This window comes from Ambystoma mexicanum, chromosome 8, assembly GCF_040938575.1.
Source record: "Ambystoma mexicanum isolate Mex_15411 chromosome 8, UKY_AmexF1_1, whole genome shotgun sequence".
Lineage (NCBI taxonomy): Eukaryota > Metazoa > Chordata > Amphibia > Caudata > Ambystomatidae > Ambystoma > Ambystoma mexicanum.
The window spans coordinates 43,166,620-43,179,467 of record NC_090929.1 but is presented as its reverse complement, the minus strand read 5'-3'; the positions used below and the strand labels follow the sequence as shown (position 1 = coordinate 43,179,467).

At 46.1% G+C, this 12,848-nt stretch overlaps 1 protein-coding gene across 6 annotated transcripts in view; it reads right to left on the bottom strand.

Moving 5' to 3' along the window:
* The window catches only part of USP20 (ubiquitin specific peptidase 20), a 587,649-nt gene that overhangs the window by 441,357 nt on the left and 133,444 nt on the right, over nucleotides 1–12,848 (bottom strand). For all 6 annotated transcript variants that reach the window (XM_069609236.1, XM_069609235.1, XM_069609237.1 and 3 more), the window contains exon 6: nucleotides 5,226–5,322. In XM_069609236.1, the coding sequence (XP_069465337.1) occupies nucleotides 5,226–5,322 (97 nt within the window). The remainder of the gene's footprint in view (nucleotides 1–5,225; nucleotides 5,323–12,848) is intronic.

Genomic DNA, 12,848 nt, shown 5'->3' with positions numbered 1-12,848 from the left:
TATTGGACACCCTACTATCAAAGCCTCAAAGAAAGGCATATATGATTCTTAGTGTGGCAGCTCTCTCGCTTATTGCCCAAAACTGAAAACAGGCCATGGCCCCCACAGAACAAGAATAGTTAGCAACGATTTGGCACTATGTCTCATTAGAGTGGGTGACATATGTGGTTCAAAGGGACCAGAGAAAATGTAAGGAACTCTGGGACTTGGAGTTAGATTTCTTCCATAAACACTATTGAGTGAACTGGTGTCTGCAAAGAATACATTTGTTAAGACTTATTTTACGGAACGGTGATAGGTCGAAATACATTTTTTTTTAAAAAAGAAGAGCTGTCCAGTGGTGGGGGGGGCATGCAGGGGGATGTTTATGTTATCATAAATACAAATGCTAATAAAAATACTTCAAAAAAAAAAATGGCAAGACTGGAATTATGATGGTGGTCACTGCTGAAAAGCTACGCAAGCTGGACATCGTCTACCACACTTTTCAAACTGCCGACTGACAGCTAGCAACACTGCCCATAGTAAAAACGTTGGGTATGGTATTGGACACAGGACTCTCTATGAAAGCGCATGTCAGCTGTCTCGTATCACGGTCCTCCTAATACATCAAGTTACTGGTGGAGATTAGACCCTTTTTGGATACAGCAGATGGCTCCTCACTTGCTCGTGCGATTATCAGCTCACGCCTCGACTACTGTGCTAGTCTTCTGCAGGGTGCGGGCGAGGTAGAGATCAAATGGCTGCAGCTGGTCCAACAAAATGCTGTTTGAGCCATCACAGGTCTTCAGAGAACTGATCATATCTCGGAGGCTAGAAGGTCACTTCACTGGCTTCCCATTCAAAAGCGGATTCTATTCAGGGCACTGTGTATTACTCATGCGTGCCTCTATGGGAAACGCCCCGTCTATCTGACAAAACAACTTTCATGGCTGCCAGTTAGGCGAGCATTACGGTCTAACGATACAGGACTTCTGGAAGTACCTCCAGGCAAGTTATCACAGGTCCGGGATGTTTGCTTCTCTGTGGCGGCTCCTCATCTGCGGAATACCCTGTCCCCAGATCTGAGAACATGTGGTACACTATTGTTCTTTAAACCCAGACTTAAGAAGCTCCTTTTTGAATGAACCCTCCTTTGGACCCTTGATGATTATGTTTGCTGATTTTCTGCTTCTCGATTTTTCGTTGTTTGTCTAGTCCTCGTGCTTCTATGCCTAAGGGCGATGTTCCAGCGCACTATAAATAAAATAAATAAATAAAATACTATGGAGCGACCACCTCATCATCCCATTTGTGATTCAACCACCATCAAACCCAGCTTAAAATAACAGGAAAATGCCCACCTAATTTGAAAAGAAACTGCAGCACCATCAAGAACAGCAACTTAAAATGGCGACTAGAAATCTCAAAGCCAACAATCACATCACTGGATGCAACAGACAAACGGGAAAGCAAACCTTATCCAGTAATAGATTGAAGAAACAATAAATGACATCTGCTCGGAAAAACGCCTCCTCCCCTCGAAAAAGAAAGAAGTGGCAAGATGGTACACACCCCACCTAAAAGCAATAAAAAGAATCAATAGGAAACTAGAACATGAATGGAGGAAAAAACCCTGACCAAGACAAAAGAGTAAAATACCTACTACAAATCCGAGCATACAAATCAGAAATTCTCGAAGCAAAAAAGAAATACTACAATAACCGGATCGCAAAAACAACTAACACTCAAAAATAATTATTTAACATCATAAACGAGATAAGAAACCCGCCAGGATGCAACAACTCACTGACACCCTCCCAAAAACTATGATCTTGCAGACCATTTCAAGAACAAAATCACCAGCATACAATGAATCATACAAAGCAGACCAATTGACCAGACAACCCAAAAGCTACCACCAACCCCGGGACCAGCTAACAAAATGCACTTCTACCAACAGATGTCGAGAGAAAAACTACTAAATTTGGTGGAAAAAAAAGCAACAAGGCAGGTTTCCCGATGGACCCCTGCCATCCAGATATCTACAAATCGATCCTCGCACAAGACACACCATTGGAATACTACCTAAATCGCTTCAATCAATTGCTTTCAAACAGAAAAGCACCAAAAGCTTTCAAACTGGCCTATATCAAACCTCTTCTTAAGGACACAGGGAGCGATGTGGAAGACCACATAAACTATAGACCAATCTCAAACATACCCTAGCGGGCAAAAATACTAGAGACCTATGGCTTACGAACAGTTACTGGAGCACGTTGAAAATAACCAACTACTGGAAAAGGCGCAAGTAGGATTCAGATCCTTGAGAGGGACTGAATAGCACTATTCTCAATCTGGGATGACCTAAAGATGAACGCCGACTCCAACAACAAATCAGCACTGATACTACTCAATCTCTCAGCTGCCTTTGACACCGTCAACCGTAACATCCTGATAAAAAGGTTAGAAGAAATAGGGCTCACTGACAGAGCACTGCTCTGGATCAAATCCTTCCTCGCAGAAAGGACAGAAATGATCTGGCTAAAGCCCTTCAAATCCACACCACAGTTTTCCTCCTTTGGAGTACCCCAAGGCTCCTCACTATCCCCGCTTCTCTTCAACATGTACATTACACGGCTCATCAACCTCATCAAAAGACACGGACTAACATGCTACAACTACACAGACGATACACAAATTATCTTAAAATTCAGTGACATACAAGAAGAGAACGCACCCCTAGGAGCTCTACCAATGGATAAACATCAATAAACTCAAAATCAACACGGACAAAACTGAAATCATGATTACACCAAAGACAGAGGAAACAAACAACATATGCCATGGCCAGTAGACTGGGAAACCCACCAACGCCATCTGAAACTGTAAAAAACATTGGAATCATCCTGGACAACGGATAACACTTGAACCTCAAATCAATGCAATAATCTGAAAATGCTTTTTCCTCCTACAAGCTATAACAAAGATCCTACCATTCCTCTCCTTCACACACAAAACACTAGCCATCATATCCCCCATTATGTCCAGAATTGATTATACTAACAGTATATACCTCGGAATGTCAGAACACATACTGAGGAAACAACAACGAATACAAAACGCAGCAGGCAGACGTCACCCCAAACTCAGCAGAGGAGACCACAGCACACCCGCCCTCTCTTTCAAAGCCTTGTGTATAACACACTGAGCAGTACACAGCCAGGGAGCGAACTTCATCCAAAAGAATTCACCGTCTACAAACCAGCCAGAACCCTGAGATCCTGCAACGACATCCACCTTGAACCCAAACGATACACAAAGAAAAATCTGGATGGGTCAGCATTCTCATGCTTAGCCGTGAATCTATGGAACTCCCTTCCTACGGAAATACGAACCATCAAGGATAATACAAAATTCAGCAAAATCGCTGAAAATTTGGCTCTTGACTGAACGGCCCATGCACATCTCGCAACCAAGCAAGCACAGGAAAAAGGAGAAGCAACCAGGATCAACAAGTTAGGGATAAGACCAAAAGAGAAGCACACCACCCCCGCCATTCCCCCTGACCCAACGGAGAACATCCGGGCAAAAGAAGGTGCTAAGTCAGAAACACTAGTGCAAGGGAAGAAGGCCCAGGGAAAACATAGGGAGGTAAATGGTGGAAGGGAGTCTCACCATTAGGCATGCAACGAGTAATGGCAATCGAGAGGAATCTAGACTAAGCACCACCTCCGCCCCCACCAGAAACCTAACCTCCACAAGGTATTCTAGTTAAAGACCCTGGTCCGCCACTGATTACACTCTGGGCAGAGAACTGGCAACCAGCCAGAAATAGGGCTTGTGACCAGAGTTCAGAGAACCGATGGAGTAACATTGCAACGTTGGAACCCATCGCCACAGAGGCGACTTTACTGATACAGCTAGAAAAGGCAAACGGAGGAAGGATACATACTACTGAACTAATCAATCAGAAAAAACTGAAGATCTGCGACTAACAAAAACTAATACTAACACTCACCCCTCTGCACACACCTCTCACATACTGCACTACAGACAACCAGAACTCCTCAACGCAGCAAACCGCACATACTTCACAACATCGCAACTACAAGACATAGTACACACAACTTTGCATAACACCACATGACGGCCGCCTTCCGACTCCTGCACCCAGGCTCAGTGAACGGTACACCCGAACTGAAGCTGCCAACAGCACAACACAGCTCCCTTGCTCTTTCTCCCACTCTCCACACTAGCCCCCCCACTTCTGCTTATTGTCACAGAGCTGCCACAGCACCGATAGACCACGCAAGTGGCACCTGTGGGTGGTATAGAAACCTTTAACATTAACAACTATCACTTTTAGATGTCTTTTATAGTATCAATGATATTTGTGGAAAGGCAACTGTACAGTGGGTCTCCTACAGTATTACTCCAACTGGTGGGAAAGCCCCAGAACAGGATGCCTATTACCATATCACTCATACCAGTGGGTAGGCCAAGGCCCAGCTTATTTCTTACACATTACAAACATTGGTGGAAAGACCAGGGCACAGATTATTACTTTTGGTATTATAACGACTGGCGGGAACGTCAGGGGGTAGGATTTTGCTTATGACATTACCAATATCAGCAGGTAGGCCAGGGAACAGGAGGACTCTTCAGGTATTATACCAATTCTGGTGGAAAGGCAGGTATACAAGAGGTTTTTTCTGTTAATACCAATAGTCAGGGAAAAGGCCAGGATACAGGTCGCTTCTGGCATTAGAAATAGTAGCGGGGAGGCCAGGGCACAGGATATCTCTTATGGAATTAATAATACTGGTGGGAAGGCCAGAGTTCTGCGTGTCTCTCATTCAATTACCAACAATGACTGGAAGGGTGCAGTAGATCAGTCCCCTTCTGATAATGTAAATACTGGTAGGATGGCAGAATACAAGACGTCTCTTCTGGTATAACCAACACTTGCGGTAGGGCCAGTCCTGGAGATCTCTTCTGGTATTACCAACAGGGGTGTTAGGATGTTGCCAACATTGCCAGAAAGACCATGGTTTTAACAATACTGTAGGAAGGTCAGGGTAACAGATGTAACTTATAGCATTACCAATATGGGCAAGAAGGCCAGGGTACATGAGTCTCTTACTGTATTACCAATACTGGTTGGAATGCCTGGGTACAGGGCGGTTTGCAAGATAACATAAATGGCAGGAAGACCGTAGCACCAAGGATGACTTTCACATTACCTCTTGGTTTTATGTCATCGCCCTCAGATTCAGAATCACCATCATCAGCCACTGCGATGGGAACAGACTTCAGATGGTGGCTCGGTGACGGAAGATCCTGAAACCGAAATAAAGCTTCTGAAAATCTAGAAGACTTGATTTAACAAAGTAAAAATGCTAATCACACAATGTAGTGAGACAACAGCACCTAATGTTCACACACATACCAAACACATACCCCACCCATCCATAGCTAACAATCATCGACATCATCATCAATCACTAATAACCAGTACCATTTAACCCAACAAGTCAACTTACCCAAAAAGCAATAAACATAACATCCTAGCATCCAACAGCACTGTCAATATAGCCAACAACCAAGAAACACTGCTACCATATTCAACAACCGCTGCCACTGCCATACCCAACCAACAACAGCTACCACCTTTGCCATTAACTCTGTCAAACAGGTGAGTACGATCAATACACCAGGCACACTGACAAACATGGTTTATTTGGGGACTGCTATGGTGTGGAGGCAACATAACAAACGGGGAAGGGATGAAGTGCAACTCAGTGTCGGGATACTCTAGTGGCCCCCATTTAAAATGCAGGGGTAACCAAGTTCTAAAAGTCTCTTGGCATTCGGTTATGTGGAAAATGGTGCACCAAAAGAAGTGTCATGTAGCAAAGTCACTACAGTTTTAATGGTCGATCCCAACTCAGGCTCAATGGTTTCCCTTAGCATTGCTCCCTGGAGGTTCCTTGCAGGCTTTATGGGGTTTGAACCAGTTTTCTCATTCCTCAGAGACCTGGTTTGTTTGAGACATTGGACCTCGGTTCCAGGGCAGTGATTCATTCTGTGTTTGTGTTCTGGGTACGTCCCTCTGCTGATCGTTTGGAATGCTCAGACATGTGAATGAGGACTTTGGGAAGTGGCCTTGGCAAGTTCCATAATCCAGGATGGAAACCTGGAGCTTCAGGCAGGTGGAGAGTTTGGGTACCTACTCTATCAAGATGACTTCCCCTTGAATGTCTCAGCCCCTAGGCTAAACTGCTCACTCCCTCTGCCTTTGTCACTCTCACACCCTTTCTTATACTTACCGTGGAATCGTCCACCAACTCAGTTTAGCCTACTCTCATCTCGGTGTCCCGGTATGTCTAATTGCCCAAGTCAGTTCTTGAACAATCTTGCTGCTTCTTCGTCTTTAACAATCATGAGCCACTTTCAACTTCGTCCTACTCTGCTCTGTATTCCGTCTTCTGCACCCGTTTGGGCGATCCTCCCCCACCAAAGTATCTCATTCCTGTCTACTTCATCTTTTTCACACCTTCCAACCAATAGCTCTCTCAGCCCCTTCATCTTCTTTGCCCTTCCTGGTCCCACTTCCTGTTTCTCATCTGCCTGCAAGCTAACATTCTATCCTCGCCTCTAGCCTGCCTCTGTCGTTCACTTCCTCCATTCTAGCGCTTCACCCATCACGTCCGGAACACAGCTGGCTGTACCGCCTTCCTGCACTTAAAAATGTCCAATGTTGGTTAACCTCATTCTTTGTATGTCCACTTATGTATTGTCGCCGGTGACTGTTCCATTTACTCCCCTCAACAACCTAGTCAGAATGTCCCTCAAACTCACCCCATTGTAAGAAGCTCACTGCTTCCCGTCAAATTGGATTTCTTCTCTGTTGTACATTCTTTTGTGATCAAAAGAGCATTGTTCCATATCGTGGACAGCCAGGATCAATGTTGTTAAAATGATGGTACTCCCAAAGGTGCTATATTATTTTCAAGCCCTCCCGCTTATGGTTCCTCAGAAATTCTTTAAGGCTCTTCATAAGATGGTGGGGACCTTCATTTGGAAAGGTAATAGACCACGGGTGGCCTGGAAAACATTAACGGCACCTGTCCACCAGGGGGGCCATAACTTTAAAACCACCTACCAGGCAGCACAAGTGCGGGTGCTGCAGGAGTGGTTCTCGGGAAATCAGGATAAGGTTTGGCTTTGTATGGACAGGGTTGCAGTGGGTAAGCCCCTTGAGGTAGAAGGGTGACAGACCACCCAACATGTATAGGAGCAAAATCACTGCCCTGGTAGGTGCTATATGGGACGGGTTGGTGCGGCGGGCGGGCATTTTGTCATTCCCATCGCTGTTCGCTCCCCTGTTTCACAATCCTCAATCTAGGCCAGGGGAAGAATGTGGAGCGTGTAAATGCTGGGAAATAGCGGGCTGTCGGAAGATGGGAGATATAGCAGAGGGCCAACAGATTAGAACGTTCCAACAATCTAAACAACTCTTTGACTTGGGCAGGAGGAAAGGCTCATATATGCAGAACTGAGGCATTGGTTATCGGCTCTGGGGAATAAACAATTAGAAACCAGGAAACTTACCCCCGTTGAAAAATACCTGACTACCAACTCAGTAGACCGCCATATAATAGGAACACTCTATAGACTATTTTCTGACTCTGCGTCCCCCTCGCAATGGGGTTACATGAAACAGTGGGAGAACTCTCTGGGTAACCCGATATCAGAGGGACAATGGCACGAGGTGTGGCAGAGCATCCCAAAGCTCATGAGGGCACTCCAGATCCATGTTGACTAGAGAGATGGTGCAATGGCAACTCCAGAGAAACTGCATAGGTTTTATCCCAAAGTATCCAGGAAATGTTGGCGAGATGCAGGGAGGATGGGAATTGGGGTCACATATGGTGGGTTTGCCCAGTCTTTCAGCCCTTCTGGGTTAGTATAAATGCAGCAATAAAGTCCATCTTTGGTCCCCAAATCCGTAGAGACTATGGAGAGGCAATGCTAGGATTGGAGGATGTGTTGGAAGCTCTACCAACAAAGGCCCAAAGAAAAGCATGCATGGTGCTTAGAGTGGCAGCACTGTCGCTGCTGGCCCAAAAAAAGGAAAAGGATTGATATTCCCTCTGAATGTGAATGGATTGCTAAGATTTAGCACTTTGTCTCACTGGAATGTGTGACGTATACGCTACAGGAGGACCAGGGGCAGTTTAAAGAGGATTGGGACTTGCTACTGGACTTTCTCCGCAAAGACTACCGAGTGAACTGGTGTCCGCAGAGAATCTGAGTGTTAAATTTATTGTGGTGAATGACTTGGTGTAGTAGCTGTCAAGTGTACTATATGGTTAGTCGAAGGCTACTGTGGGGTGGTGGATGGCGGGGTTAATTAGCAGGGCAGGAGAGAATGGGAGCAGTTTGCTCTTGTTCCATGTTTGTATTATCGCAAAACTCAGTAAAACATTTATTTTAAAAAAGAGCATTGTTCCTCCAGTAAATAAATAAACTATTGCTCAAAACAACAGCCGTCAAAGCCTTGTCACTGACTTTACCCCTTCAGGCACCAGTTTGCAGAATCGCAGTTTCTCTAGATGTTCTCTTAACTCCTCCCCGTTTTTCACCGCTCTCTACACCTGTGTCTTCACAGTCAATTCTTTTCACTATTCTCTGGACTCCTCCTCCTTGTCCACCCTTCTTGTCCACCTTTTCTCTTCATGCCCCCTCTTTCTGTTTACCTTTCTTCTCCATCTGATATTCACAACTCTCTCCATTCCGATGTTCAGTGACCTACTCCTGATCGAACCTCACAAACCTCTTCCAGTCCACCATCATCAACCACCTTTTTCCCCCAACTTCATTAACCTCTCAATCCCCGGCTACATCAACCTCCACCTCTCCCACTACACCAACCTCCCCCTCTGCCACTACATGAACCTCTGCCTCTCCCACTACACCAACCTTCAAATCTCCCACTACACCAACCTCTACCTCTGCCACTACACCAACATCCTAATCGCAAACTACAGCAACATCCTAATCTCACACTACATCAACCTTCTAATCTCGGACTACACTATCCTCCATTTAAACTGATCAACCTCCTTCTGATGTTTAACCTGCTCTGTCTTACATCTCACCACACTCCTCCTGTAACCTCCAATAATGCTCCCTTGTATCCTCCTCCTCCTGATAATCCATCTCTCCAATTCCTGATGCTCGCAACCTTTGGCCACCTCAACTCTGCTCCTTTCCTTCTGCAGGCGCCTCTCCTTACAATTCATGAACTTCTGATCCTGTTCAGGCTACACATGATCCTTCCACAAGCCTTCTGCAGGTACCGCAGTTGCTGATGGAACGCTACTCTTCAACCTCCTCCCTGCCAAAGTGGTAGTAGCTACTGACTTCCCAACTTTAGTGAAAGCAAAAGCTCTGTGCTTTGATGATGCAGGAAATACCAATTTCCCTGACCTCGGGTGGTCTCTGCTCTGCAAGAATAAAGCCTACTTACCCGTGAAGATACCTTTGTCCACAGTTGGCCTCATGTGACTGTCCACTGCCATGTGGAGGGGACTAAGCGAGCGTGCCTCAGGGATACCCACTGTACCTCCATCAAGCCCCTCTAACACTAGCTTGCGTAGGGCGCCTGCCACTTTGGTCACTCCACTAGATGTTCCCAGAACCATCCAAGGGACATTGTCACAATAGCCCACAACCACTGCCCTCTATGAGACCCAATGTCCTATCCAACACCTAATTTTGCTCTTTTCTGGATGCACATGCAACATGAACCCCCAAAGGAAACCAACCCCCTGCACTAGTCTCTTCATACGGCTGCTGTGTAGGCCACAATTGTTGGTGGCTACCTTTTTGCAAACGTAGGAGAGCTGGCTGATGCCCAGTGGTGTCCAGACCAGGATGCCCTATACAAAATCCAGTAGTTAGTCCATCAACCTGACATTATTACTAAGAGAGAGTAAATGGGATATGAGTGTGGCCACGTATGGTCCTGGCTGCCACCTGTCTGGGAGAGCCAAGGCTATAGCAGCAGGACCAGCTAAGAACAGTTTATAAATGGTTCCTAAAAAAAATGATAGATACGCGTGTCGGCTGTTGCTTCTTTTGGAAAATAAACATCTCACATGATTTGGACATGTACTACGTTTGTTTGAAACAATTCTTACTCTGAAAGGACTGACCTCGAGCGCAAAACACTCCCCCGAAGCTTAATTCTTAATCTTCAATATTATTCACAAACTCTGTGGGAAGTTTGAGGGGGTAGTTGTCTGTTTTGCTGCCAGGTTTATTAGAACTGATTGTAAAGGCAGGTTCTGGAACCAATTGAGAGTGGTCACTAGCGCGCCAACAAGGACTGATCCCACATTGTCAATCATTTTCTCGTTACTTTTCGGTCTGTGGTGCCTGCTGATTTCCACTGAGCCAAAATGGCCGATTATATGTGTAATAGAGATGAGGATAGAGCGGCACTTTTTGCCCCGAGGGGTAGTACGGCAAATCCGTTCAGGAGTAGCCACAATGCAGTAGAAACTTTGAGACAGAAGTTCATCAAATTAGAACGCTTGTCAAAAAAAGAAATCAACAAGTATTGGGAACACGCTTCACTAACCAATTATTTAGAGAATGGAATTATACCTAGAGGTTTAAGGGTGCTAATTATGCCAAATTTTGATAATGAAGAGGACTGTGACTTGGCAGAAAGGTGGGAAAAGAATTTAAATGCTAGTTCTAAAACCATGTTAGAACTTTTAATTACACATGCTACACACGAACATAAGAGAGTGATAGCACAAATTACTACCGTGAAAGAAGAGATAGTCAATATGACCAATGCCGAAAGCACTAAATCAAAGAACTATGAGAAAATGAATGAGATTCTATGGGAATATCAAGATATTAAATTAAGGAAGTTCAGAAAGTTTTACAGGGATGACAATGATTATAGAAAATCAAGGGTATACACTTTTCAACCGAAATATGACAATATTACCACTAAGTATCAATCGAATTCATCTAATACTACCCCAGCTAGTTCAGACCCTGAATCAGAAGAGGATAGTAATTCCACAAATAGTGGGGATAAAGAAGTGCCTGAAAGAGGCTCTCAAGGAGGGCAAAGTTTTTTAGAAGAAATCAGAAGGTACAAGAAAGGAAATCAACGATTCATTACCAACAAACAAGTCAGATTTGCAAATCCTCCAGTAACACCTACTTCAACACCAAATTTCACACCAGGGGCGTGGCTAAGAGGGCCATGTAGGAGGACGTGATCTGGAGGAGCTCCCGAGATCCTGAAATGATCCTGGCGCAATAGTGCATAACGACGTGCCTACGACTGCTGAAAACACACATGTCGGTGTGTGAATGGTCTGACCGCGCTTGGTGAACTTTTGGAAGGCGTGGGAGGAACGGCGGTGGAGTTTTGTGCGAAAAAGATAAGGAGCGCCAGAGACGAAAGACGACTCAAAATGGCCGACCAACGACCGAAACAAAGGAAGGAGCAGGCCGCACGATGATCGAGCGATAGAAGCGTACTGTGTGCGCATTTGCAACTTGTGCAGAACACAGGTCCTCTAGGTCATGTCTAGTAGAACGGTGAGGCCGAAGGCGAAGCAGCCCACCTTGGATGACTTTGCTAAGACGTCCCCTGGTCCGGAAAATTCCAAGAGTAAGGACAAGTCACCTACAGGCAGCATGACGGCGACGGGTACCAACCAAGAGTTCCTAGCTGCGATTGCGGACTTAAAGGCGGCCTGGGAAGCTAAACTTGAACTAGCCGTAACGGAGCTGAAAACGGCATTGGACCTTAAGGTCGGTGAGGTGCAGGAGGAAGTGAATCTACTCCGGCAGGACGTCAGGGCCTTGGCGGAGCGCACAGAGACCCTCGAGAAAGAGGTGAGCCCGAATACCACGGATTGTGCCTCCCATAAGGCCGAATTGCATGCCCTGGTACAGAGAGTGGGCAACTTGGAGAGCAGAGCGGAGGAGGCGGAAGGACGCGCCCGACGAAACAACATTCGCATTGTGGGCCTGCCGGAGGGATCGGAGGGCCACGATCCTACGGAGTTCATTGAGTCTATGCTGCTGCAGGAGATACCCGGAGGAGCCTTATCTCAAGGATTTGCGGTGGAACGTGCGCATAGAGCTCTAACAAGGAGGCCGCCGCCAGGAAACCCGCCTAGGCCAGTAATAGCCAAAATCCTTAATTACCGGGACCGGGAGAGGATATTGGAACCCTTCCGCAAGGGAGGAACGATTACACGAGGAGCGGTGAACATCACGGCCTACCCGGACTATACCCTGACTGTGCAGCGTAGCCGCATGAACTTTGGGACGGTAAAGCGGAGATTGAGAGAGGCGGGCCATAAATACATGTTGCTGTATCCGGCAAAATTGAAAGTTTTTCATAAACACAAAACTTTGTTTTTTGAGACTCCGGAGGACGCCATGGGATGGCTCGACGCGCAGGGATGTCCCCAGGAGCCTGACGTTCGGACGGGAAGAGGAGATGGAGGAGATAAGTAGTACACGAGGAGGGTGCCACAAGATGGCGCGGTATAGATCCATGGGACTTGATTATAGTAATTTGCGAGGCCTTCGGGAGAGAAGGTCAGACTGTTGCACAAGATATTATGAGCACTGTTACTTTTACTGTCTTTAGGGGAGCCTTGCAGAGCAGATCTCTTTACCCCACTTAGTAACTTTAGTTAAGTGGCCATTAGGGCGACTTCACCCTACTGAGCTCTGGGCATTGGTTGGTGCTTGCAGGGCTAGATGTGGGGGTGCCTGAGTTCCGAGGATGGAGCTGGGCAGCAGTTGGGGTG